General features: G+C 56.8%; 1 protein-coding gene and 1 long non-coding RNA gene across 5 annotated transcripts in view; one reads left to right on the top strand and one right to left on the bottom strand.

Annotated features, from left to right (window-relative positions):
- The window catches only part of TOM1 (target of myb1 membrane trafficking protein), a 39,923-nt gene extending 13,356 nt beyond the window's left edge, over nt 1–26,567 (top strand). The window contains exons 1-16 of one of the 3 annotated variants that reach the window (XM_035696494.2): nt 3,012–3,096; nt 4,438–4,717; nt 6,125–6,203; nt 7,084–7,233; nt 7,514–7,648; nt 7,742–7,888; nt 11,136–11,252; nt 13,466–13,599; nt 15,349–15,382; nt 15,717–15,810; nt 16,665–16,785; nt 20,595–20,670; nt 23,146–23,199; nt 24,497–24,556; nt 25,532–25,571; nt 25,655–26,567. In XM_035696494.2, coding sequence (XP_035552387.1) covers nt 6,189–6,203; nt 7,084–7,233; nt 7,514–7,648; nt 7,742–7,888; nt 11,136–11,252; nt 13,466–13,599; nt 15,349–15,382; nt 15,717–15,810; nt 16,665–16,785; nt 20,595–20,670; nt 23,146–23,199; nt 24,497–24,556; nt 25,532–25,571; nt 25,655–25,806 — 1,329 coding nt within the window. In that variant the 5' untranslated portion in view covers nt 3,012–3,096; nt 4,438–4,717; nt 6,125–6,188 and the 3' untranslated portion in view covers nt 25,807–26,567. Of the gene's footprint in view, nt 1–3,011; nt 3,097–4,437; nt 4,718–6,124; nt 6,204–7,083; nt 7,234–7,513; nt 7,649–7,741; nt 7,889–11,135; nt 11,253–13,465; nt 13,600–15,348; nt 15,383–15,716; nt 15,811–16,664; nt 16,786–20,594; nt 20,671–23,145; nt 23,200–24,496; nt 24,557–25,531; nt 25,572–25,654 lie in introns of those variants that run through there. The other 2 variants (XM_035696492.2, XM_025461376.3) reach the window with 2 other exon arrangements.
- LOC112668789 (uncharacterized) lies at nt 12,291–18,379 on the bottom strand. 2 transcript variants are annotated; one of them, XR_003141877.3, is made up of 4 exons: nt 17,581–18,379; nt 16,390–16,463; nt 15,054–15,167; nt 12,291–12,574 (listed from the first exon to the last, which is right to left on the bottom strand). It is a non-coding gene; the product is annotated as an uncharacterized LOC112668789 (long non-coding RNA). The 2 variants fall into 2 exon arrangements; XR_003141873.3 differs by having other exon boundaries at nt 17,641–18,375.
- Nucleotides 26,568–27,572: the final 1,005 nt, after the last annotated feature.

The following is a 27,572-nucleotide window of genomic DNA, read 5'->3' as shown; positions in this document are numbered from 1 at the left end:
TCCTATTTAAACAGCTCACAGTGCTTGATCTGTAACTGGGGAGTTAAAGGGTTTCTGAGGAAGGGCAGGTGGGTCAGGCCAAGAGCCGGGGGGAGCCTTTGGAGGATTTGGGACACAAGAGGGACATGATCACTTCTAGGTTCAGAAAGTTCACTCTGGGGCAGCAGGAGACATGGAGGGAAAGAAGCAAGGCAGGAGTCGTCAAGGCAGCTGGCCTTGGCAGAATGTTGTGGCCGGGAGCTGGGGGTGACAGTCCTCTGGCCCATGTGACTGGGGGTCACCAAGGTTTTGTTTCTGAAGGAGCAGCAGGCTCCACATGTTTGATTAGCCACTGTCCCCCCACATCCTCCAAAAAGGAGCCTGGCTCCCTCCGCACAGAGAGGTACCCGTCCACCTCTCTTTAGTTCTTCCCACATGGCTCAGTAAGTGTGCAAGTCCCCAAGGGTGGGCGATGTGACACAAAGGAGCCACACTCAGGACATCATTGTGGGACAAACAAGCCCATCTTTCAGCCCTTTTAAAGGAAACCTTCCTCATCGCCTCCCCCAGCCATAGTCTAGGGAGTAAAGTACCTTGCCCTGCTGCTGGGTCCCTACCTGGGTGTCCCAGCTGCCTGGCTCATACCCTGAGGTACCCTAGCGTCTGTCTGTCCACAGGACCTCAGGCGGAACCAAGGTCAGGCCTTTTCAAAACCAACATCATAGAAACCAGTTTTAGGGAGCTGACTGCCAGCCCAGTGCAGTCCAGCCCAGCCCAGCCCAGGCATCGTCCTGCAGAATGGGCCTGTCTGCCCAGCTAGTAAAGGGCCCTGCCCTGTCACAGGGCCTAGGCTCTCAGTCTGCCTCAGCCCCTTTGGGCACCACAGGGCAGGGACCACATGTGCCTGCCTGGTCCACCATTGCTTCCATCTCCAGTGCCAGGAGCAGACCTGACACATGAGTAGCTGTGCAGCAAGTGAGGGGCCCCTTAGCCCCCCACAGCCTCAGCTCTCTGGGTGAACAGAGCCAGAGGGTCCCCTGTGCAGGACAGCTGTACAGTCACATCAGATAACAAGCCACATGGGCCTGGTCCCTCAGGAGCTGTTGGTCGACACCAGACCACTGACAGCACCGTGCTGGCAGGTGCCCTGTGCCAGCAGGAGCCAGGTCTGGGAGCTAGAGGATAGGGCTGTGATGGAGGGGGATGTGGATAGTGCCCAGCATCAGAACACCAAGGGTCTTATTACTCTCTGAACCTTAAAACATTGACCGGTCCTATCTTGTCCCACAGTCCTAACTAAGGTACATTGCATGCCAGCCAGGAGTAATTTGTAAGCTAGAATGTTGGCCCCAAAAAAGCAGGAGACTGGACTATTTCTGTGCTCTGTGGAGCTTATCTAATGGGGCGCCCGGGGGGTTCAGTCAGTTAAGTGTCCAACCCTTGATGTCAGCTCAGGTCCGATCTCAGGGTTGTGAGTTCAGGCCGCACATTGGGCTCCACACTGGATGTGGAGCCTACTTAAACAAAAATGAAAAACTGGGCTGCATGAGGATAGAGTCTAGAAGAGTGCAGAGGGGAATGACCCTGGCCTTGCCAGCCTTGAGAATGTTGTAGCTGACTCCAGGCTGGAAATCCTACCCTCTGATTTGGCCTGAACCAGGTAGAGGTCACAGTTGCCCAGCATTGTGAGTGCACTAACTGCCACTAGATTGTATACTTTAAAATGGCTAATTTTATGTGATGCAGGCTTCACCTCAATGTAAAAATAAAAGAACCGCTGCCCCTTACCGAGCATCTATTTTGTGGCAAGAACCATGCAGATGCCTTGTTTGTATTATTGCCGCTCCCTTGGGGCTGTTCTGCGGGGTGGCTGGTGTCCGCCCAGTCTTCAGACAGACACTGGCTCCAAGGGGAAGAGGCCAGGCCAGCTGCTGGTAACGGAGGCGAGACTTCAGCTACTCCAGGCCCTTTGCTTCGTAGGTAAAGAATGTCTCTGGGAGGTTTGAGAGGAAACTGGTCCAGAAGGGCCCCTAGGTCTGGGACACAGGAGACAGATTTACTCTCCATTGTGTGCCACTTTGGAACCGTTTACATTTTGAACCATGTGAATGGTTACCAAAAGATAACAGAGTCAACAAGGGACATTTTCTTTACAAAAATAAAACACTATCACCACCATGTCATGTCAAAAACAAGCACCATAAGGCCAGGGCTGCTGGATTCCTGGCCCCATTCATTGCATAGGTAGACAGAGTTGAGAATTAAATGACATGTACTGTACGATTCCATGTAATGGTGTACGTAGGGCATCAGAGCTGTAAAGACTGTATTGGGGCACCTGGGGGGTTCAGTGGTTGAGCATCTGCCTTTGGCTCAGGTCATGATCCTGGAGTCCTGGGATCAAGTTTCACATTGGGCTCCCTGCCCAGCGGGGAGTCTGCTTCTCCCTGTCCTCTGCCCCTTTCCCATGACTCGTGCTCCTGGTCTCTCTCTCTCTCTCAAATAAATAAAATCTTAAAAAAAAAAAAAAAAAAAAAGTGTACTGGTGGTTGCCAGGGCTGTGGGAGGGGAGAGTGGGGAGTTAGAGTTGTAGGTTTACAAGATGAAAAAGGTGGCAAGGATGGCTGGTGGGGATGGCTGCACAACACTGTGAGTATATTTGATGCCCCTAAATTATACACTAAAAGATGGTTAAGATTGCAAGTGTTATGTGTATTTTAACATAATTAAAAGAGTAAATATACAGAGATAGAGTACAGCACCCCCCCCCCAAAAAAAAAAAAAGCATTAAATGACAAAACGGGACAACGCAGGTAGCCATTCGCACACGGCCTGGCCCTCCTTGGGTGCCCAGAAAGCATCTGTCATTCTCCTCCTCCTCCTCCTCCTCCCTGGCTCTTCCTGCCCTGGCTCTTCCCACCCTGGCCCCGCACCACACACCTGCACGCAGCTATCTGACTTTGTCCATCTGGCACCCCGCCGCCCCCCCCCCCAACACACACACACTGTGACTTGTGCTCTCTCCTCTGCAGAGAAGGCAACAGATGGCTCCCTGCAGAGCGAGGACTGGGCCCTCAACATGGAGATATGTGACATCATCAACGAGACGGAGGAAGGGTGAGGCCTGCAGGAGAGACTGGAGTGGGGATGGGTGGGCCCAGGGATGGCCGGCAGCAGCCCAACCTGCCCTCCCCTCTGGAGGACTCCTGTCCCATCCCTGCTGTGGCACACAGGTAGACCCTGCTGGTGGCCCTTGGTACCAGGAGGGCTGCAGACATCGTCCAGGTCCCACCCTAGGCAGAAGTGTGGTGTTTTAGGCATTTGGGAACCAAAATCCCACCCAACACTGTCATTAGACGGACCAGAGAGAGACACGCCCCTGGCAGTTGTCAGGCCACGCGTGTTTCTCAGTGGTGGCCTGGTCAACTAGACCCCTTAGAACATCCCTGGGCCACATCCTCCAGGACAAGGCCAGCTGGCAGCCCCTGACATTGGGACATGGCCCCAAGCACCGTTCTGCATTCTGTGGCCTGGAATGGGCAGGGGGGGACTCCCAGCTTTCTCTATGAGCAATAGACTTTCATTTCCTTAAGATTGGGGTCAGGGGACACAGAGAAGACAATGACAGTAAAGCAGAAATGAGAACCCATCGGCGTTAGCCTCGCCTCAACATTTCCAGTATGCAGGTCACACCGGGGCGCATGCTGTGGTGGAGGCATCGTGGCCGTGGGTTCTTGGTCTCTGACTAGCTGTCACTGACCAGCCGTGTGACCTTGGGCAAGTCACTGTACCTCCCTAGGTCTTTATCCTCAGAGGTAAAGCTCTTTTAGATTCTTCCAGCAATAAGCCCAAGGTCCTGAATGGGGCAGAGAGGCCAAGCAGGGTCAGTGTCCTTCTCAGGAGAACCCAGAAAGGATGGGATATGGTGTGACCACTATAGCCATCAGGAAGGACGGCCTGACAAGGCCTTTGTTCTGGAAAATCAGAACAGCCGGAGCAGGACCTCTTCCATTCTCACTGGGATAATCCAGTTGGCCTGTGAGGTCCCTCTTAGCCAGGTAGTGCTTTGTGGGGAGAGGGGCCGGCTGGAAGCAGGCAGTGAGCAAGGAGCACCCAGCTCAGCACACAGTGGCTGCAGGCAGCTTCTGCATCCCCAGTGGTGCTCGGGGCTCTTGCCAAGCAGCTGGTAGAGGACACCTGCGCCACCCTGGCCTCCTGTGCATCAACTGGAGAGCGGTGAGCAGACGACAACAGCACTGAGATACGAGGACCAGACGAGGACTACCGAGATAAAAGGTGGAGGGCAGGGATGCTCACAGCCTCTGGGAAGGCCTGGGGGCTTCATGGATGTCCTTGGAGAAGCAAGCCCCCGCTTCCTCGTAAACATTGGTGGAACTGGGGCTCATGCGAGTGTGGGTTCAGTTGCTGCCGTTGATGTGAGCACTACCTGTGTTGCAGGCGCTGCATGAGGCACTAGGGACCAGCAGTGAGCAAAGCAGATGGGACCCTTGGCCTCACCAAGCTTGTCATCTAAACTCAAGTCTCTGGTCTACCCCGCACAGTGTTGTGGCCTCCTTGTCATCCACTCTGTGCTCCTGACCTGTTACTAGACACAAGAGGCCCCACAGCCATTGCACCTCAGCCAGGACTTCTGATTCCCAGTCTCTATGGGCCCCTCTATGAGAAGCGGAGACAGGTCCCTTTAGAGAGCTGAGGCTGCAGGCGAGGAGTTCTGAGGGTGAGGAGGGGCCCCAGTGCCCTGTCCTGGGAGAGGGGCCCAGCCCGCCAGAGAAAAATGAACATACAGCATGTCCTCTCCGTCACAGCCTTGATTAGGCCTCCATGGATCCTTCCCTCCTTCCCTGCCGCCTTCACCCATGTTGGGGGGCCCGTGTCAGGGTTTCTGCCTTTCCTGACTTGACCTTGACAGGGTCAGCACTGAACAGATGGCTGGCAGACATCCGGCCACAGGAGACATAGGAATCGTTGCTCATGCTCCTGGAGCGGGCTGGGCTCTGTCAAGGCAAAGTGTCAAAGGAGATGCCATCCCTGCCCTCTGGGAGGCACCTCTTTAGCCAGGCAGCACCTGGGTAGGAGCCACAATGCAGTGCGCACCAGGGAAATGGGGGACTGGGACAGCCTTGGGTGAGGCAGGTTTTAGCTGTGCCTTCACCAGGTAGGCATGGAAGTTGGGGGCCCCAAAGCTTTTTAGGCCAGAGCAGTTGGGGCCACATGGACTTCACCCAAACAGTGTGGAAGGACAGGACGCAGGGGTGAGGCAGTTCTGGTGGGGTGGGCGATAGGGTGGGGGTTCAGGCTGCCGCCAAGGCCTTCAGGGCTCCCTCCCGTACTTGGGTGTCTCCATCCTGCCTACCATGACCACTGGGCCTCTCCAGCCTCTCCCTCTGCCTCCCCACTCGGCCTCCCTTCAGTCCCTCCCACCCCTGCCTGAACCACTTCCCTTGCCGCCCACAGCTGTCTCCATCACTTCCTCACACCCAGCTGGGATGCCACCTCCTCTGAGAGGACTCCCCTGAGCCCCCTCCCCAACAGCCACTCTGACTGCAGGCCTCTCTCCCTCCCCACATGGATGTGGGTCTCCCCGGGACACGTGGTCCTTGAAAGCAGAGCCGCGTGTTCCCCAGAGTGTCCCCAGCACCCAGCATGGTGCCAGCATGTGTGGCTACTTAGACGAGTAGAAGGATGTGGCAGGGAGGCCAGGGAAGGGGCACTGGGACTCTATGCCTGCAGGTGACTGGTTCTCAAACCTCAGTGTACAGGGAGCCCCCGGGGGCATGGTGAGCACACAGCCTCCCCGAGGGCTTGGCTCAGGGTCTAGGCTGGGAGCCTGGGGCTTACGTGTTTGACAAACCATCATGCCTCCCCCGCCAGGGGATTCTGGTGCAGGGGGTCCAGGGTCCATACACGGAGAATCCTTGCCAGGTATTTTGTGACCTACTGAGGACTTCTGGGGGCCAGGCAGTTTGTGTAGTGATTCAAACCTACGTGTTCAACAGGACACAGGACAAATAAATGCCATGGCCTGTGTTCCATGCCTCCTCACCTTAGTTAGGCAGGCAGCCCCATGTGTTGGATAAGAAGGTTCCATTCCTCAGCCCATCTTTCCCTTTGTCCTCCTGCCCAGTCCCAAAGATGCCTTCCGAGCAGTGAAGAAGAGAATCGTAGGAAACAAGAATTTCCATGAGGTGATGCTGGCTCTCACGGTGAGTGCCCTGTCCATCCGTGTGTCCATGGTAGAACCACACCTCCCCCCAGGCCCAGCAGGACTCCAGCCGCCCTGGGGCTCCTCTTGCAAGGGCTGGGAAGGAAAGGTCTGCGGGCGAAGCGCTGTCCTGTGTGTGCTAGCAGATGCAGAGTGGCATGAGAAGCCACTTGGAAAAGTTCTCTCCAACCTGCTGGCCTGGGGAACAGACTGAGGGGCCCACATCTCTCCAGAACGGGTCACGGAGAGCTTGTGCCACAGAACCTGCCAGGTGACATAGAAGCTCAGTAAACCCAGACGTTGGCAGGGCAGAAAGCCTGGCAGGCCACACTGGGTGCTGACTGGCCCTTGGATGCCCTGAAAAATGAACATAAAGCAAATCCCAGTGGCTGAGGACAAGCCAGGCAAGAGGGGACATCCTGGCTGTCTCAGGAGTTTGGCTGGGATGGAGATGAGAGCACTGTGTCCCAGCCTCCCCTACAGCAGCACTCGCATCCAGGGAGTCTGGCTACGCTGAAAAGGCACTCGTGCCCAGCAGTAGGAACAAGAAGCAGGGAGGGAAGTTCAGTGCCTTTTTCTGGGGCTGCAGGGTCACCAACTGATTATGAAAGTTCACTTTGGTTTCCACTTGGAGAGCTACCCGCCCCCTGAAGTAGTCACTTCAGAAGCAGCATCAGGATAGGCACCCCTCAGTGGGGGCCGCTAACCAGCACACCAGCCCCGAATCACGGCACGGTCCCCGCTTCTCTGGGTTCCAGAGTCTCCCTCTAGGGAAACGGTCCCCCTCTCAGCCCCTCTGGGATGGAGACCGAATGCGAGGATGGGGTCCTGGGCGCTCCCCCTCCCCTCATGAGTGCTCATGGGTGCCTCCCGGCCTCCAGGTCTTAGAAACCTGCGTCAAGAACTGCGGGCATCGCTTCCACTTGCTGGTGGCCAGCCAGGACTTTGTGGAGGGCGTGCTGGTGAGGACCATCCTGCCCAAGAACAACCCCCCCACCATCGTGCACGACAAGGTGCTCAACCTCATCCAGGTGAGTGCAGGCGGGCAGGCCGGGAGGGCGTTGGAGGCTGCCCCGCCATTGTTGCTCTTTTCCCCTTTGCTTCTGTCTGTTTCTCCTGCGGGGCCGTGTGGGGCCGGCTTGTTTATGCATTCACTGAAGGGTCTGAGTGTGGGGTGGCCTTGCTTGGCAGGGCCGTAACCCAGACACCAACAATCAGGGAGGGACTTTTTGCTCTCTGGGGATGGGCAGGCGGCTTACCAGGGAGACGGTGAACAGTGGTTACCGGCCGTGTCCCCTTCTCCCCTCTCAGTCCTGGGCTGACGCGTTCCGCAGCTCACCTGACTTGACAGGTGTGGTGGCCGTGTACGAGGACCTGCGGAGGAAGGGCCTGGAATTCCCGATGACCGACTTGGACATGCTGTCACCCATCCACACGCCCCAGAGGGTGAGGAGACGCCACCTGGGGAGCAGTGTGAGGGAAGGTGGGGGATCACCACCCACCCCACTGGCCTCGCTGATCCCACCTTCCACCATCTAGACCGTGTTCAGCTCTGAGGTACCATCAGGGCAGAATTCCGTGGGCACTGACGCCAGCCATGGAGGAGACTCCACCCAGCACACCACCTCCCTGCCCATCCCGGCCACGCTCCCCAGTGACACACCCATCACACCCACCGCTGAGCAGGTAAAGAAACCTGAGTCAGAGCCACGCGTGGGTCAGGGAGGGCCCCTCTCGGTATGTCATCGTAGCAGCCCCATAGGGTATGTATCATTCATCCTGTTTCAAAAATGAGGCTTAGACAAACTCCTTTGCCCGGAGCCACACACAGGTCCTCAGAGATGGTGGTGGGATTCAAGCTCAAGGGTGCCTGACTCCCAGCAGGCTCTGTCTTGCACCCCAGCCAGCGGTTCTCCAAACTGTGTACTGTGTACCGTGTACCCCGAGGAGCCCTTGAGGCAGCACCCAAGAGGGGGTGGGGTGGGGAGTGCCCAACAGGCAGCCTCTTCAACCACAGCACCTGCATTTTCTTTGTGGGATTTATGTGCTCAAATAAGATTCCATTTGAACAGAGGTTCTGGCTAAAAAAACAGTTTTAAACTTATCTGCACAAAAAAATTTTTTAAACTCTTCCTTATGATGCTTCCCACATAAACCTCAAGAAGGTTTGAGGTGTAGTGTTAGATGCCGGGGGCCGGGGCAGGTTTTCCTAGGGCTGTGTGTGTAGCTTTGCAGGCTCAGCTCACCCACCAGAGACCCATAGCACGCTGACTTAGCTTCTGCTCCTCTCTCTCTTCCTCTGAGAGCAGTGGGTCAAGACCACCTGCTGAGACTGGCCACCCCAACAAGGGATGTCTGCCACTGTGACCAGTGTGTGTTGGGTGCACGCTTGTTCTATTTATTTATTTATTTGTTTATGGATTTAAATAATCTCTACACTCAGCGTGGGGCTCAAACTCACAACCCTGGGATGAAGAGCTGCATGCTGTTCTGACTGAGCCAGCCAGGTGCCCCAGTGCACTCTCATTTTAGACATGGCTGTTGGGATGCGGGTCAAGGCCTTGTGTTGTTGGGGTGCCCCCTTTTGAGACGTGGTAAGAACTCCAGAGCCATCATATCAGCTAAGTGTGAAAACTTAGCTGCTAAAGGTACAGGGGAGGGATGCCTGGATGGCTCAGCGGTTGAGCATCTGCCTTTGACTCAGGGCCTGATCCTGAATTCCCAGGATTGAATCCCACATCGGGCTCCCTGCGTGGAGCCTGCTTCTCCTCCCTCTGTGTCTGTGCCTCTCTTTCTGTGTCTCTCATGAATAAATAAATAAAATCTTTATTAAAAATAAATAAATAAAAGTACAGGGGAGAGAGACGCAGGTCTGTGATGGAAACAAAGTGAAACCTGACCTTCTAAAGTGCATCCACTGTTCTCCTGCACTCTCATTTGGATTTATGAACAGACCTGCCAGCGTCCCTTCCCATCCCAACCTACCTGAAGAGAAACTTTTGTATTTGATATTTTTTTTAATATTTTATTTATTCATGAGAGACACAGAGAGAGAGAGAGGCAGAGACACAGGCAGAGCGGGAAGCAGGCTCTATGCAGGGGGACCCCGACATGGGACTTGATCCCAGGTCTCCAGGATCACACCCTGGCCTGAAGGTGGTGCCAAACCGCTGAGCCACCCGAGCTGCCCTGTATTCAATATCTTACAGCAAGTTATAAACTCACCTCCCAGAGTTACAAGTATTACTAGAAAAGTTTTCCCAACTGGACAAAAAATTAAAGGTACATAAAAATTGTAAAATCACCCCACAATCCAAATTTTATGTAACCAGGTTATGATTTTCATCAATTTGCCTGAAGTCTAACCTCTGTGTGGATTAAGACTGGTTACATCCACTGCCAGAGGCTCTTGCTAAACAAAACCAGGTAGGGGTTGTTAATTTGCAGCTCCCCTTTTGTCTCCTGGGGCGTAGGAAGGCTTTGAGGTAGGCAGTGATAGCACTCCCGGACTCCATTGTAATTAGGTCCCATCTGACCCGGACATGCTGGGCTTGTGGTCAGTAGTCTTTCCACTAATTTACACCGAGAGTGTTCAGTTAGGCCAAACACCAGATGTTTTTGTGGGGTTTGGAAGGGATCTGTGAATCTCGGTGGATGTACTACTTGTCTGAGCCCCCATTTCTTTTCACCTATAAAGTCTGGGATAGTGATATGTGCTTTGTTAAGACTATGGTAAAGTTTAATTAGCAGTAAAATTTAAATGCTCGGCACTTCATAGGTGGTCAGTAAATGGTAGGTGCTATCAGGCATCGTGAATTTAATATAGTAACATTCCTGTTCTGAAATCAGCTAGGTCACATGCATCTCTCCAAGTGTAGGCCACTTAATACTAGACCCATGCGGTATTCCATGGCAAGGGATTCTTTGTCCAGATTAATTTAATTTTTTAAAGATTTTATTTATTCATGAGAGAGTCAGAGACACAGGCAGAGGGAGAAGCAGGCTTCATGCAGGGAGCCCGATGTGGGACTCGATCCCGGGACTCCAGGATCACGTCCTGAGCTGAAGACAGATTCTCTACCACTGAGCCACCCAGGCATCCCTGTGCAGATTAATTTTAGAACTTCCATACCGATCACTTCCTGGACATTCACAGTGTCCACAGTGCTCCTGAGGACACCACCCCACAGAGCCCCACAGCATAAGACACTGGCCCAGTGGCCCTTCACCACCTCACCTGTGTGGAGACTGTGCAACATGATTTCCACCAATTGCCCAAGCCAAGACCTCGGAACCCTTCAATCACTGAAAATCTGCTGACATCTTTTTAACGTGTACTAAATCTGAGTATCATACTCCAGTGGGGGAGTGGCGCTGGAACTCACACTTGGGAGAGTCTGGGATACCAGAATAGGCCAGGAGTAGCAAACCAGGAACAAGACAACATCTTGTCCTCACAGGACGGGAGAAGGGAGTAAAAATCCTACCGTCCTAGGAGAAGGAGGAGTAAGATCCTGTCACTCTGGGAGGGAAGCAGGCCTCCTGACTCTCTCATCTCCCTGTGGCTGGGAGCTGCCCCCCCGGGGCCTCGTTAGCTGCCACCTGGGCCCCAGGAGCTGCTAGCACCCTCCAGCCATATCTGTGCTGCACTTAACTCTCAGCTCCACTCCTTTTGGTCTTCCCTGACCCAGGCTCCCCAGTTTAGAGATGGTGACGGTTGGTAGCACCTCTTTGAGGGGGTCTGGGGGCGAGGGGCAGCCCACGCGAGGCCTCCTAGTGCAGGGCTGTGGCTCAGGAGCCCAGAGGGTACTTGCGGTCGGCTCCTCTGGGGGCCCTCACCCCTGCCCTGGCTACTGGTGCCAGACACTCCTTGGCGGCGGTGGTTGGCTCTGGACGCCTGGCTTAGCTCACCATGGCCCATGGTGTGTTTCAGATTGCGAAGCTGCGCAGTGAGCTCGAAATGGTGAGTGGGAATGTGAGGGTGATGTCGGAGATGCTGACGGAGCTGGTGCCAACCCAGGCAGAGCCTGCAGACCTGGAGCTGCTACAGGTGAGCCCCACCTTCCCCACCCATGCCACAGTTTTTGTGACTTACTCTGAACAAGAAGAGGAGGTTGAAATCACAGTGGAAGAGGTTGAAATCAAGGACTTTGGACTCCCTCACATGGGAATTCGGAGCTCTAGCATTTCCTGGTTTGAACAAAATAGCTCCTCTTGCCTCAGTCTCCTCATCTATAAGATGGTTCTGATTTCCCCCTTTCAGAACACAGAGCTTAGCAGGCAGGGGTGAGAGCAGCTCCAGCTTTGAGAGGAGAGGGCAGCTGGTCTTGGGCCCCGGGGCTGGTGGGAGCCACAGGTTTTTGCTCTAGGTGTCATGCAATACTCCCACAGTCCCATCCACAGCTGGGGACCATTGAGGCCCCACCCTACCCATGGAGGTTAGTTCACAGAGGTGCCAAGAAAGCTGGGAGACCCCAGGGCCCAGGAGTCCCCAGGTGCGAGTGATTGGGTTTTCCTGGTGACAGCTCATAAGTAATGAGCACCTCTCATGCACTGGGCTCTGATGTAAACACCTGATAGACATACATTCATTTCATCCTCACCACACCCCACAAGAGGGAGGTACTGTCATTATCCCTGTTTTCTTGATCAGCATACTGAGGCAAGGAGAGGTCATGGAGTATGCCCAGGGTCACATGGCTAATAAGCAGCAGAGCTGGAATTTGGACCCAGGAGCCTGGCTCCAGTTGCTGCTCTTTTGCTCTTAAAGGGCAGGAGGTGGGGGGTGGTGTAAGGAAGTGAGTACAAAGCCACAAGTGTGCTTGGTCACAGGAGGAAGAGAGGGGAGGTCTACAGGGTGTTGCAAGTCACTCAGGCCCGCCCTGCCCCACATGAAGGCAGATGAGGAATTTCTAGGAGGAGGTGGGTAACAGGGTGCAAAAGAAACCAATGTCAAGAGCAGAGCAGCGTCTGGTCCTCGTGGTGCCTCCTGGAGAAAAGTGCCAACGACTTTGCACCTTGACATGTGACCCAGGCATCTGTCCACCTAGTGGCTTGAACCTGAAGAAAGAGTCTGTCTTACAAATGAAAAACTTACACTGCTGTGGCTTTTCATTTTTTTCTCTTGCCCAAAGGAGCTTAAATATATAACTTAATGATTAAAAATCAATCAACAACATGGTGACTAAGTACAGTATGGGATCCTGGAGCAGAAGGACGTTAGTGGGAAAACAGCAAGGCTGAAGAAAGTCTGGAATTAGTTCATAGCATTGGCTCAGCGTTAATGTCTTCAGTTTGATAAATGCCAGACTGAGGAGAAGCTGCATGAAGGGTTCACAGGAACTTTATTATCTTGGCAGCTTCTCTGCAAATCTGAAATGATTCCAACATAAAAAGTATTTAAAAAGGAATTAGGGAAGGGGCACCTGGGTGGCTCAGTCAGTTAAGCATCTGCCTTCAGCTGAGGTCATGATCTCAGGGGTCCTGGGATCGAACCCCACGTTGGGCTCCATGCTCATCGAGGAGTCTGCTTCTCCCTCTCCCTCTGCTCTTCTCCACACCTCATGCTCGCTGTCTTGCTCTCAAATAATTTAGGGAGGGATCCCTGGGTGGCGCAGCGGTTTGGCGCCTGCCTTTGGCCCAGGGCGCGATCCTGGAGACCCGGGATCGAATCCCACGTCGGGCTCCCGGTGCATGGAGCCTGCTTCTCCCTCTGCCTATGTCTCTGCCTCTCTCTCTCTCTCTCTCTGTGACTATCATAAATAAATAAGAATTAAAAAATAAAATCTTTAAAAAAAAAAAAACAAACAAATAATTTAGGGAAAATAATGAGGGAAAAATTCAAAATCGGAGTTTGCAGGTAACAGCTAGAGTGGTCTGGTTTAATTTTTTGTTTTGGTTACCAAAAGATCCTGGTCCTCCAGAGAAGTTACGCTTTGTTCCACTGTTCCAAAGAGAAGTTACGCTTTGTATTCTTGGTTTTTCAACCAAGCAAAGGTGGCAATGAGAATTCGGCACAAAGCCAGGTTAAACCAGCTGCTCTGTCTTGCGTATGGCTTGTCTGCTGCGTGTTCGGTGTTGGCGTAGATCACTGGAGGTGGGATCCAGAGGCTTGTTTATGGAACCCTGAAAGCTCTCCCTGTGGAGCTTGGAGTCCGGTTTGGAAGCCCCTCCGTCATCCAGGGTGGCACAGAGGCTGGAGCCCGAGCCCTGGCCTTGCTCTGGGCCCTGGAGCTGTGACCATCTCTCTTCCTCCACCTGCAGGAGCTCAACCGGACGTGCCGCGCCATGCAGCAGCGGGTTCTGGAGCTTATCCCCCGAATCGCCAATGAGCAGCTCACCGAGGAGTTGCTCATCGTCAACGACAACCTCAACAACGTGTTCCTGCGCCACGAACGGTAGCCCACCACCCCCACCACCACCACCACCACCAGCCTCTGGCCAGCTGCCCTAGCCCATTCCCTCCCCTGGCTCCCTCTCTACACCATCTAAGCTCCTCTCGCCTCCCTCTCAGACACTAGACCGCGTGCCTTCAGCTCTCTCCTTCCCCAGTGGGCATGAACTTGACCCCGCCTTCCAGCCACTTCTCACTTTGCCAGAGTGTGCCCTGCCCCCCGTGCCTGCCCCCTGTGCTGCCCCCGTGTCCCTGCACACAGGCCTGCTCTATCCTTGCTCACTGTCCTTGCTCACTCCACCGCTGCCTGGCTCTGGGGCCGTGGACCTGCTACTTGACTTAACTACGGCTCTTTGACTCTTTGCACATTACATGACACTCACTTTAGCAAGAAATGGATTCATTAGAAGAGCCTTTATGAAATGGATAGCTTTCAGAATCCTAAGAGTACAACAGCGAGTCCCACCCGCAGTGTGGGAAAGAAAGATCCCAGGACAGCTCAGAGGTCTCGGGGCAGAAACTCCTGGACCATGACTCTAGGGTGCTGCCTTCAGGAAATAAGCCTCAAACACTTACCCACTATCTGTCACTCTGTTCAAGAGTCAGCTCTCCAAGAGAGCCTGATTGGCTCAGCTCCATTATACCCACCAGTTAGGGAAGGAAGAGGGCCCCTTGAAGGCAGTCGCACCAGAATCACAGGAAATGGGAGACGAGCAGCACCCCAGAGGGCACTCAGGTGCTATTACAGAAGGGGCACCAGGCTCTCTCTGTATCTGAAAATGAGGTTCATGGTGGTGCCTGCCCCGTGGGGTGACTAAGAGTCTACAGAGTGACACCTGTAAGCACTTAGCAGCCAGTGGAGTCTGGGCCAAGACAGTTATCCAGCCTTCACCAGTTCATTTCCTGTCTTTATCCAGCAAGACACTGAGTGATTCTGAGTCAGTCTAGAAAGGGGAGGGACCCCTGTGGGCCACAGCTGCCCAGCACTTCCTGCTTGCTGGCCCAGTAGAATAGAAGAGTCCCTTTCTGCCATTTTGGGGTGTGGGCTGAGGTGGCCCAAGGGCCCAGTCTGGGGATGACTGGGGCCTCTTGACACCCACAGGCATCAGGCCTGACCTACGCCTGCTGCCTCCTAGTTCCCTATCCTACTCATAGTGTCTTCACTGGATCCTTGTGTCTGAGAGGCAGGTTTCTCTATCACCCCCTTGGAATAGACAAGGAAGCTGAGGTTCAGAGGTGGCGTACCCACAGTTACTCAGTAGGTGATAGGGCCGGGCCTCAGCAGACCACAGCTCTCTCCAGCCACCTCAGCAGCCTGTTGGCCTGTCAGAGGCTAATCCCAGTGGCTCCATGATGCAGCATAAGAGATGTGCTGACACCACTCAGGAGAGCCACTGACACGTACTCACGTCAGTAGGCTCACTCACCACTGAACACATTTGATAAAACAGCACTTACCTTGCCGTGTGCCGTGCATCTCCACTTTCCTCTTTGTTCTAGCCTGTTCCTGTTTGTTAGTTTACTGCCGGTCATGACAAGTGGCCAGAGAATTGATCATTCGATTGAGACACTCTGACAAGCAAATGAGGAGCACTGTTAACAGTTGCCCAGGGATAGCAGGTGTAAACTGGACCTGTCACCCTAATCCTGACCCACTACCATTGATTTGGAGGCTGGCAGTGTGAAGAGCTCTGCCTGGCCTGTGCTGAGGGGGCCTCTCTGCCTCTCTGACTGCTCGTTTCTGTCTTCATAGGTTTGAACGGTTCCGAACAGGCCAGACTGGCAAGGTAAAGGCACTTTTCTGGGCCCAGATCATGCCTTTGTTGATGGGAAAGAGGAGGAGGGCTGTGCTCACCTCCCTCCCTGGACATCCAGCATAGCATGTGCCTCCTTATCCAGGCTCAGAGAGAAGTCCCCTTCTCGTGTTTTATGTCACTGTTCCTTTAAGGTAACTAAGGCTTTGCCACCAGGTGATGCCCAAGGTTCTTCCCCACCTCCCAGGGGGTGCAGCTGAGCTAGAGGCAGAGTGGGGATGACTCCCTGATTCCCTGTCCTGGTTACTGGGGCACTTGTGGCACTGGGGCACTCCTTGAGCAACGGTGGCATCTCCCTTCTCCCCAGGCCCCACGAGAGGCCGAGGCGGCGGCTGACCTGATCGACATGGGCCCTGACCAGGTGGCCACTGGCAGCCTCTCGTCCCAGCTGGCAGGAATGAGTAAGTGCAGTGTGCCCCTTCTGGCCGAGGGCACATCATGTTGCTGTGGGCACCCCTGCAGCTTGGAGGTGCCCTCCTGTTAGACTGGTGGAGCTGGAGTGCCAGCAGCACAACATCAGCCCAAACCTCACCTTACCAGGCTGAGCCCCACTGCAAGGTTGGGTACCCAGGACTGAACGCAGGGGGCTCTCCCCCACAGCCTGCAACTCCCAAGCCCCCTTGGACCTCAGAAGCCCACTGCTCTGTGGTCGCCCCTCAACACCGAATCCTCTGTGATATGAGCCATCTGGGTGAGCTTAGGCTAGTCACTTGAATGTCCCGTGTCCCCTTAGCTCCTGTGTAACGGGCAGGAACGGGCCCTTCCTCCAGGATCACCGTGAGGACTGGGTAAGCACACGCATGAAGGGGGCCCAAGGTGTGCACCCGGGACATGCCAGCAGTTGCCATCACCATCACTGTGATGAGTCTCCCTGCTGCTGGCTGCCTGCCAGTGCCAAGCCCTAGGAAGTCATCAAGGGCCTGCTCTGAACTGCTACAACTAGGCTGTTTGAAAACGCCGCCACACGTCTGATCACTCACCCAATGCTCAGCCATGTACTGTGCCAGATGTGCGAGGCAGGTTTCCTGTTCTCACAGCTGCCCTGGGCGGGGACCTGTGCCTCCACCATAAGGAGAGGAAGTCACATGGCCGCGGTCCCTCAGCCAGCAGGTGGCCTGCCCCAGCCATACACCTGCACTGTCCCCACCCCCCACCCTGTGCTTCTCCAGAGTCCTCCCTGGGCCTGGCAGCTCAACTGCTGCTTAGCATGCAGGGACCGTTGGTGGGCCCTTCATGTGTCTTTCTGTCCCCGCAGACCTCGGTTCCAGCAGCGTAAGGGCTGGCCTGCAGTCTCTGGAGGCCTCTGGCCAACTGGAAGGCGAGTTTGACATGTTTGCACTGACCCGGGGCAGCTCTCTGGCTGACCAACGGAAAGAGTGAGTGGCCCCGGGCCCAGCCTGTTCCCTGCAGTTTGGGCTGCTCCCTGTCAGGGCAGAGCCGCTCAGGATCCCTGAACCCAGCTGCTTGGCACACCACATGGAAGGGCGCACAGCCCCCTGCCCTCTTCGGGATGGCAGAGCTGCTATCTTCTAGATCAGTCCCTTGTGGCCTAGATACCCTGCAGCCAAGAGGCAGACTTGGTGCCCCCTGGGCAGGCCTGGGCGAGGGAAGGGTCCCCTGTGCCTTGATGAACCACCATATGCCAGAATCTTACATAATCTGATCAGAGGAGGAAGGCAAGGCCCCAGAGGGCTGGGTCATTTGCCCCAAGTCAGGCCGTTGATCCTTGGCAGCACTAGGTTGAGAGCCCAGGGCTGCTAGTTCCATAACTGCATCTCTAGCCTGAGCCACCACCACTACATGGAGGCCACACAACAGGCCCTCCAGGGCAGGCAGGGAAGATCCCTGAGAAGACCTCGGGGACTCGTCTGGTCATTTGTGATAATCCCTAGCCACCCTTAACTTTCCCCCCAAAGTCCCTATGGCTCCACTGGGCCTACCCCTCTGCACTGGAGCTGGGGTTCTGTCCTTGCCTGGGAAGTGTTTTCAGGGAGGTGCTTTCAGCAGCCAAGGCTGGCCCTTTGCCTCAGCTTCTCGGGACTGGCCCCATACAGGTGTGTCAGGAGAAGCTTTGCTTGCTATTCTCAGCCCTTGGTTCAGGACCCAGGACCAAGCTGTGGGCAGCCAGGATTTACAGCCAAGGAGAGCTCTAGAGTAAGGGATTCCCTCACCAGTTGCCCCTTGCTCCCCAGTGGTCATTGTGGTCATTTGAATGGCCTTCACCTCCCCACCTTGCCCTATCTGGGAACTGTCAGTGGGCCTCCGGGGGCCCTGGAATGTCCTCACCACACCACAGCCAGGTCAAATCCGTTAGGCTGCAGCCAGCCTGGCTGCATGGGGCTACTCAGCCCTGGCAGCTGACCGTAGGCAGCCCGGGCTAGGAGCTGCATCTTTGGGAGTCTGCACACCCAGGCTGCGGTGCTCAGGGCCCAGCAGCTCACGGTTGCCATGGAATTTGGGGCACTGTGAGATCATGGTGTGGAGGGAAGCTAATGAGTCCAGTGGGATTTGCAGCCTGGAGGGTAGTCCAGCTTGCCATCCTGGCTGAGGCCTGCTTTTGTGCCATCGCTTCTTTGGGGAATAGGCCGTGGGGACAGAGAAAAGCCTACCTAGTCCCTGCTCTCCAGAGCCTGCAACCTCATGGGAAATAAGATGCACAGACCATTGCCATGCCACACTACATGCTGTCCTGGAGGGGTAGGCCAGGCACCGCGGACACACGTCGTGGCAGGCAGCTCTACAGAGGGGGCTCAGGGCTGGACCTCCAGGATGAGAGTCAAGAAGGCCATTTCAGGCTAAAGAACAGTGAGTACAAAGCTCAGAGGCAGGGGGAGCATGAGATGCCAGGGGAGGGCACATCCTGTATATACATTCTTGGGTCATGGGTCCTCGCAGGCCCTCCTGGGGACTAGTTTCCCCCACAGCAAAAAGCACCCCACAGGGATGAGAGTGCCCTAACATCGAGTTCCTTTTTGTTCTGCTTGGTAATTACCCGCCCCTCCCCCCCCCCAGCTTCAGCTGGATCTTCTAGCCCTGACTGGCCTTTGGACTCCCCTCCTCTATCTGTTTCCCAGGGCACTTGAATCCTCTGAGGCCTCTTCTGCCCACCTGGTGTCTGACCCACACCTCCCTCTGCCTCTCTGGCTCCCACTTCCCTCTAATTTTTTTTTTTATTTATTTATGATAGTCACAGAGAGAGAGAGAGAGGCAGAGACACAGGCAGAGGGAGAAGCAGGCTCCATGCACCGGGAGCCCGATGTGGGATTCGATCCCCGGTCTCCAGGATCGCGCCCTGGGCCAAAGGCAGGCGCCAAACCGCTGCGCCACCCAGGGATCCCTCCCACTTCCCTCTAATCTGTACCAGCTCTGCATCTCCTCACCAGGAAGCTGGCTCCTTGTGAGTCCCTGTTTCTGCTCCAGCCTCGACGGCAGCTGCCACCATCGTGGCCTCTAGCTGACCAGGCCTTTCCACTTGGGACGCCAATGAGAGCAATAGGGAACATCTCAATGAGCCAGACTCAGAGTGCCTTAGCCAGGCTTTGCTGGAAGTGGATTGCTCTTCCTCGCCTTCTTCTGTATCATCATCCTGGGGACACGCTCCACTCCCCCCCCCCCCCCCGCCCAGTGCCACTGTCATCCAGGTGGCACTAGCTCCAGCCCCTGTCCACCAGCCCCCCACACCCCTCTGAGGGGTAGCCGTCCCCACTCCTGCCTGCACTGGATGTTTGCAGCAGACACCGGCCCAGCATCTACAGCTGGGAATGGGCCTTGTGGGCTTCCTCTGGTGGGAGTGTCTTCAGCCCTCCACTGCCACAGGCTTGGCCCAGGGGACAGCCAGGCTTCGTCCTCAGGGCTCTGTGGGTTGGAGAGACACAGAAAAGCAGAGGTGGGGGATGTAATTGGGAAAGAACATGTAGTTCTTTTGAGTGAAGAAAAGGATCAGTTTCTGTATGTTCGTAGGGCTGGACGTGCCTTACTCTACTTTTTTTCCATGACACACCTGCCGTGTCTCAGAGGGAAAGCAACATGGCTACTTCCGTAGCCTGAGTGGGCAGGTCTTCCCTGGGTCAGAACGTATGGCTCAGTCTTAGCCATCACTTCCTCCTCAGCAGCTCTCACTGCCCAGAGTCAGCCAGGCCTGCAAAGCTACTGTCCAGGAGGGCGTGAGCACCCCGCCTGCCATCCCCACCACCACCCCCTGCACAGCCCTGCAGATAGTCCGAAGCTCACCAGTGGAAGGAGCCATGTAACTGGGGGATGAGCTAGCTAATGCTTGCACTCTCCTGGCCAACTCTGCATCCTGCAGGAGGTAGTGGGTGGCAGGGCTGTCAAAGTAGCTGCCTGGGAATTCGGGGTCTTACTCAAGAGGCCATTTGAAGTGCCAGGTCTCCCCCATTCCCAGGAAGGCCATTTGGCATTGCAGGGGTTTTATTCAACGGGGCCCCAGTTCTGAAGCCTTGACCTGGCCCACCCCTAAGTGCAGGGCTTTTTCTTCTGTGGCTGCGATTGTGTGAGGCACTTCCCCTCAAGGCTGGGCTGGGACATTGCTGAGCCCTCCCCTCCTGCTGATGCTTCAGAGGGAGAATAAGTACTCTTTCCCAGAGTCAGGGCTGGGTCCCCAAGGCCTCTGGCGCCCCCCCCACCCCCCCGAGATTCACCTCAAACACAGCAAACACCCTCCCGGTGCTCTGTGCCCTGCCTGGCTGGCTGGCATCACCCAGGAATTTAGAGGCCCCTCCACCAGGCTACCAGAGCAGGGCAGGGCAGGGGAGAGCTTCATGCTGGAGAGCCATGCGGGATGGCATCCCACCCAGCCGTCTGCGTGTCTGTTTTGAGTAGCAGAAGGGAACTCCCCATCCAAAGGTGGCCTTACGCAGAACCACGATTTATTACATCACAAAGTGGAAGCTCCTCAAAGAAGGTTCTGGAGATACAAATTCTCCATGGGCATGGGGCACTGGGGCTATTTCTTATCCCTGGAGTGAGAGCCATTGGCGGACACCAGCCTCTGTCACCTCAGCCTTGCCGCCACCTGTCATAGTCACATGTCTGAGCCCAGGTCAACCGTTACCCAGGCAGGTCCACACAGGATGTGAGTCTGGCTCGTCCCCACCCACCCCTGCATCCCATCATACCTGGTACAGCAAGGGCAGCATTCATGGTTGTGGGGGTCTCTGTGTTTCAGGGTGAAATATGAAGCCCCCCAAGCAAGAGATGGTCTGGCGGGAGCCCTGGATGCCCGACAGCAGAGCACTGGAGCGGTAAGCAGAGGGTCCGCTACCACCTTGTCCAGAAGGAAGGCCAGGGAACACCTGCCCACCGGCCTCCTGGTGCACTGAGCCCTGGCCCCTTCCTCACGTGGTTCTGCAGTTGGCCCTTTGCAGCTAGTGTGGTGATTCCCACTTCACAGTGAGGAAGGGCTGGAGCAAGGACTTGGACAGCCCGAGTGTGAGCCAGAGAGCTGGACTCTGTAGCCTGGGCTCCCATCCCAGCGCCACGGCTTCCCAGCTGTGCGTCCTGAGGCACAACGCCAACTTGAGTAACGGCCTTGGGTAGGATGCGTTGGAGGGGCGTTCAAGGTGCTTGGCGGAGTTAGAGCTCTGTCAACATCCTCCAGAGACCTGTTGTCTGCAAGAGTGTGGACAGAGAGGCCCAAAGGACAGACCCTAAAGCTGCAGGGGGCCATCTGGGAACCATTTTAGTTCCATCGAAGTGCTTGGCCATATGGGGGACTGTTAGCCAGGTGCCCAGTGGGCACCCTCTCTGGGCGACTGCTCCACCTTGGCAGGAACTCCAAGTATAGTTCTCATCCCTTTGAATTCATCCCTGGATGCCTTTGGGGTGGCGAGAATTCTTGTTCCGGTAAGTGTAGCTCCTGGGGAGGCAGTTAGAAACGGCAGGGCCCGGGGGTCGGAGAGGCAGGAGCAGCGAAGGGTTGGCAGAGGAGAGGGCCGGTGACAGCACGGGCCTCTGAGGCCAGGGGGTGGTACTGAGTGACAGGAGACAGAGCCTGAGGGACAGCTAGGAGCCTCATGTGAGGTGAAGGTCATGGTCCGTCTTGAGTGGAGGGGAACGTAGAAAGATGAAGCTGCCCATGATGCCTGCGGGTAGGGCATCCCAGCGACTCCCCAGAGGTGTCCCCAGCATCTCAGGAATCATTCCCAAGTCAGAGCAGAGCAAGACCCGGCACTATGGAGGCAGGAGCAGCTCGAGCTTCACACGCCTCCCACACGTGCATGTACTGTGCCCGGGCACCAAGCAGAGCACACTCACACCCGTGTCTCAGAGCCTCTTATTCTTTTCCTTTGTAAGTGGTCATCTGTGCAACCTGTGCCCTGTGTGTGCCTCTCTGAGGCCTCACACAGACCCTCAGGGCATCTTACTATCCTCCTGGGCAGATGAGATCCACTGACAGGCCAAGTGAGGCAGCAGGTTTAACATTTTTAGTGCAGCGCCTGGCACAGAGTAAGGCCTTTCACCTTCCCAGTGCTGCTGGATGCTTCTCCCCACCTACAGGCGGGAAAACCAAGGCTTGGTTTTGCGAGGTTGTTTGACAGCTGCTGGTCTTTCTGGCCCCACAGCCAGTGCTGGTAGTAAGAGCCCCAGATGGCTGCAGAGTTCTAAGGAACACAGGCGAACTCTCCAGAAAATCTGGCTCCTGGAATCCAGATGAATGTGAACACTCTGGAAGCCTGCAGGAAGCTGTTCCCTCTCGGGCCACCTGGTCTCTCGGGGGCAGAGGTTAACTCTACAGCCAACCCCTTCTAGTTGCAGCTGCAGGAGCTGCTGCCCAGAGACAGGTGTCACTCACCCAGGGACACACAGCAAGGGCCACACACATCAGGGGCACCAAAGAACTAGAACCTGGATCTCCTACACCACCTTGCAATTGCAAGTTAGCCAAAAGGAGAAAACACACACCTCTACTTGCCAAAAAGCAGAAGCTGCTGAGTTACTGTTTATTCCTCTGATCACTCGAGAAATTTAAGCAGCTTCCATCAGATGAGGGTATGATGTTCTTAAAACTGTCCATAACCACCTGCTCCCAAGGTGTGTACATCTGGCTGGGTGGTTGTAAGGCTTTCTCCCACTAACTGTCAGGCTGGGTTCCAAGCAGCAAAGTACAGCATGGAATCCAGAGCCAGCTCTACAGGCAGCCAGTGTTTGCCCCAGGCTTCATGAGTCCCGCGACTGGGGGTGCTGGACAGCGTGTGCCACTCTGAGCCGGTCTGTCCAGGGCTGGGGAGGCAGGACTCCAGTCCCCCTCTGCCACCCATCATCCGGGTCCTCAGGAATCCTGTTTGCCGGTCGATAAACACAAGGGGACTGAGTAAGCCAGTGTTCCAATCCCGGGACACCCATCAGAGTCCCCGGACAGCCAGGGGACTGGCTAACAGCTGCCTGCATGCTGGGATTGCTCAGGTCTGTCCCCAAGATCATTCTGGAAAGGGAGAAGAAGCTTTGCCCGGCACATTCAGGACTCTGGGGTCCCAGGGCCTCTGTAGAGACACCCTCTGCTGCTTCCTGGTCCCCTTACCTGTCACCGCAGCACCAGTACCTGCACAGGTGTGCATACACACATGCATGCACACACACACCCATACACATGCGAGGCCTCCTAAGGTGGTAATAGGCCTACCTACTTAAAAAGGAGCGTCCACGTTGGAGAAGGCTGCCAGCATACCAGTGGCCCTGTCCCTGCCCTTCCCACCACAGCGTGACCTTTTCTCACCCAGATGGGAGGCAGCAGTGAGAAGAGCCTCAGTGCCTGGATGATGAGACAAGGCATGGTGAGGAGAGACCAGGCTGGCTGACCCCGAAAGCCAAGGCTGCCACTAGCAGGGGTTCCACCTAGGGGGTGCTGTTAGAGGGGGTGGGACCGTTAGGAATGAGGGGTGCTGTGGGTACCCCCCACCCAGCACTCAGCGCAGTCCCACCCCCTCTGCCCCCGCTTCCAGGGCTCCTTGGGGCCTGCTTCCGGCTCCTGACTGGCTCCTGACTTGGAAGCAAGGCCAGGTGGCCCGCCTGGCAGCTGGGAGGTGACGGGCTGTCTGGTTTGGGCCTTCTGGGCTGAGTGCCAGCAGAGTGCTGAGTGGGGAGGGAGCTGGTGTGGGCAGCTAGAGGATGTGCTGCCGCCGGAAAGTGGGCTCCTGCTCCGCTCCAGGCCCTGCTTCCACTGGGGCCCGCTGGTGCTGGGGACAGTGAACTTGGGGACAGAACTGGCTTGGCTGGGGATGGACTGTCATCTCTCTCTCTTCCCAAAGTAGCTGAATAGTACCTTGCGCTTCTCAGCACCTCCCCCTGCCAGAGTCCTTCTGTCCGTCCCCTCCTTTCATTCCCACAGCAGCCTGGACAGTAGGTACAGTAGGTAGGTACGAGTGAACTCTGCAGATGGGGGAAGCCGGGTCAGAGAAGTAACCTGCCCAAGCCACACGTGTGAAGGGCCAGACAGACTGCCGTCTCCGACTCTGTCCCAAAGCCTCCCCCCGGTCCTCACACCATAGAAGGAAGCCCCCAGCCCCCGTGTTTGTGGCACAGAGCCAAAGGCCCTGTGAGCGGCCACACAGCCCCCGAGTCAGCAGCCTGGCCTGTCTGGGCACTTGGGCACCTCCCTGCACTCCGGCGCTTCTCCGCCCCGCCACCATGAGCTCAGAGTCCCCAGAGGGGCCGGGAGACAGGCCGGCCGCCCCTGGCCCAAGCCATTCCCTACCCCACCCCTGAAGGCCAGCTCCTCCCTGGACTTCAAATACTCTTCCATCAGATGCTCCTCCACACGCTTGGCATGTGGCAGCAGGGGGGTCCGTCCCTTCCTCACGTCCCCCCCCCCCCCCCCGCCTAGCTGCTGGCCCTGCGTCCCCCTTGACCACAGCCCAGCACGGTGGCAGGAGCCACGTTGGAGGGGTTACCAGGATCTTGACCTCCCCAGAAGGGTGTGGGGCACATGTGGCCCCACTTCATAAGTGAGGAAGCTTGAGGGTTGGGGGTGATGCCATAGGCCGGCCAACCTATGGGCCCCAAGCTTATGGGGCCTTCCACCCAGTGCACTGCCCCTCACTGCCGTTCCCCCCCCCCCACCCTTCCTTCCAGATCCCTGTCACCCAGGCCTGCCTCATGGAGGACATCGAGCAGTGGCTGTCCACTGACGTGGTGAGTCGGGGGCCCCCCAGCCCAGAAGCAAAGCCTCGGGCGCATTCCTCATCCACCTGACAGCGGGCCCCTGTTTCTCTCATGAGGAAGTGACTGGTCACGGGGCTGGGGCAGGGTGAACAGCGACAAGGACGGGAGCATCCATGTGGGACACCTCCCACCACCCGCCCACCCCCTCGGGGCACTCCCTTCTGAGGCGGCCTGGGCACTGCACACCTCACAGCTGCCTGAGCCACCATGGGTCCCTGGGAACGTCAGCCCGAGGGGAGGAGGGGGGCTGAGGGTAAGCATGGCAGCGCTGAGCCCCCAGGCCTGTCCGCGAGGCACCTGCAGCAGCCCCGTCTTACAGACCAGGAGACTGCTGAGCCCCGGAGGAGGCAGGGGCCTAGGCTGTCTGCAGAGCCCTGCGCCTCCCCACCCCACCCCGCCCCGAGCAGAAGGGGCAGCCAGCCTCCTCTGTCCCATCCGGGCTCCTTCCCCCGCATTTCCCGCCCCCACATTGGGCACCAACAACCAAGGGCCTGAGTGCTCCCAGGCCCAGAGGCTGCCTTCTGCCAGCGGCCAAGGCTGTGTTTCTGCCCCAGGTCAGGCAAGGGCCCATGTCAGGTGGACACAAAGGCATCCTCACCCCACCTGTAGCCTGTGTGGTCCCCACCTCTGGGTCCCTTCCCACCACAAGGGCAAGTCTGCCCACCTACACCGGGCAGGAAAGGGACTGCTACTTAGGATCCAGGGGCTACACACCCCACCCTGGGCTTGGCACTCAGTGTGATGACCGTCTTAGCTTCTCGACAACCAGTTTTACCAAGCGGGAAACTGAGGCATGGAGCAGTCAGGTGACACCCAAGTCTGCAGCTCAGGAAGGGGTGGGGCCGAGGTTCGGGTCCTGGGCCCAGCCAGAGGCTGAGTCCACCCTTACCCCCACCCCACGCCCGCCGGGACCACTGTGGTAACCTCTGCCTCCTGCCTTCTCAGGGGAATGACGCGGAGGAGCCCAAGGGCGTCACCAGCGAAGGTAGGATGCCCTGCCCGCCTGCCCGCCTGCCCCTCTCCCCTGTGGCCGCAGAACCCACCCTAGTCCCCTTCTTGTTCCTGTAGAATTTGACAAATTCCTGGAAGAACGGGCCAAAGCTGCCGATCGGTTGCCCAACCTCTCCAGCCCCTCAGCCGAGGGCCCCCCGGGTCCTGCTCGTGGCGCTGCCCCTCGAAAGAAGAGCCAGGAGAAAGAGGACACGCTGTTTGCCTTATGAGCGGGGGGGGGGGGTGGCCTGGAGCCTGCAGCCCGAGCCCCTGCTGCTCTCATTCCCCTTGGCCGGGGCTGCTTTCCCTCCTTTGGTGTTAAGGCTGCGTTGAGGATGGCTTCTTACCCCTTCTCTCCTCCTCGACGATGGGCTGACCCAGCCATGCTGGGCCTCGCCACTTGGGCTGTGGAGGGGCAGCTGGATGAATTGGGGTAACAGGACAGGTCCCCGTTGGGAGCTGGACCCCCCTCTGCCTCCTCCTCTGCCCCAACCGACCACTACTTTGCTGAAAACCGGGAGGTCCTGTGACAGACAGGCTGGCTGCCGGGTCGCCCTGGTGTGACTCCTTGCCCTGGGTGATCCCCTTCCTGGATGCAACCTCGGAGGAGCCCACACTGCTAGTCGAGGCCTGGCTAGGGGCCGGATATGGCACAAGCTTTGTCACAGCCCCGGGTCTGTTCCCCAGCACCTGCTTGTGGGGCCCCCAGGTTTGGGTAGCTGCTGAGGGCGGGGTGTGTGGCCCTCTGCCAAGCTGCCCGCTCTCCAGGTACGAAACTGCACACGGTGTGGGGAGGCCTCACCAGCCCCAGGCTGCAGAGGGGAGGCTTCCGGGGTTGCCCGCAGCACCCCAATGACCTCCACTGCCTTCCCTGCATCCTCGCTCTGTCCCTCCCAGGCGAGGCTCCCCCGGGCACTGGGCCCACCCACCTGTTGGCCGACCTTGTACTGGGAGAGGTGTCTTTTGTAACCCAATTAAAGGTAGAAAAGCATCCTGCTAGCAATGCCGTTCAGTCTCCAGCTGGGAAGTGGCCTCACCAGACAAGGACGGTTTGGGGCCGGGCTGGGGGCCACCCAGGAGCTAGGCACCTGCAGATGGCACAAGTGGAACAGCAGGATGGGGCATCCAGCAACATCTCTGAGCAGGTGCGGGCAGGTGCAGTCACTTGCCCTGCCAGGAGGCCCCACTACCATCTCCGTGGCATCCCTCCGTGCCGGGGGCACCTCCATACTGCTGGCTCCCTCAGACTGCCTCCAGCCCGGCAACGGGAAGCCCATGGGAGTGGGTGTGACAGTGTGGACAGTCTGTCTGGGGCCCAGGTGCCAGGCACCACACTAGGCCACACGCAGGCTCATGGAGTTTGTCCTGTGATGCTGGGGAAGTGAAGTTACCGTCTCATCTCACAGGTGCCAAGTCTGTGACTCAGGGTCACATGAGCTGCCCCAGCCCAGAGAAAACCGCATAGCTGCTGTCATTTACCATGTGCTGGGCGTTGCCCTGTGCATTGGCACATTGTCCCCATTTTTCAAATGACAGCACCGAGGCTTAGATCGGGTGACTTGGCACACAGCTCGGGAGCTGAGCCACAAGCCAGGCACAGGGTGTCTGTTCTTATTCGATGCATGGCAATCTGAGAGCTTGGTCTTGAGGAGCCACCTTTCCTGGCTCCCCGAGAGTCACTGCTTAAGGCAGGCTGGAGTGTCATGGCCCAGCCCTCGGTGGGCTGCTGTGTGGTGAGAGCAGTTGAGCTGCCTGAAAGGTCAACCTGTGGAAGACAGCGGGGTCAGAAGCCCGGGGCTGGGAGGACCTGGAGTGTGGCCTGGGCCTGTCTCTGAGCAGCCACTGGCTCCCACCAGTGACAGGATGGTGGCACCAGTGATCTAAGGGCTGTGGCCTGAGCTGAGCGTGCAGGAGACTGAGCCCTGCCAGCCCACCAGGTGGAGGTAGGGCAAAGAACTCCAGGGACACCCCTGGGCCTGTCCATTCCCTAAGCAGG

The sequence above is a fragment of the Canis lupus genome, chromosome 10 (assembly GCF_003254725.2).
Source record: "Canis lupus dingo isolate Sandy chromosome 10, ASM325472v2, whole genome shotgun sequence".
Lineage (NCBI taxonomy): Eukaryota > Metazoa > Chordata > Mammalia > Carnivora > Canidae > Canis > Canis lupus.
The sequence above is the reverse complement of the archived record's forward strand: the minus strand, read 5'-3'. Positions and strand labels throughout refer to the sequence as shown.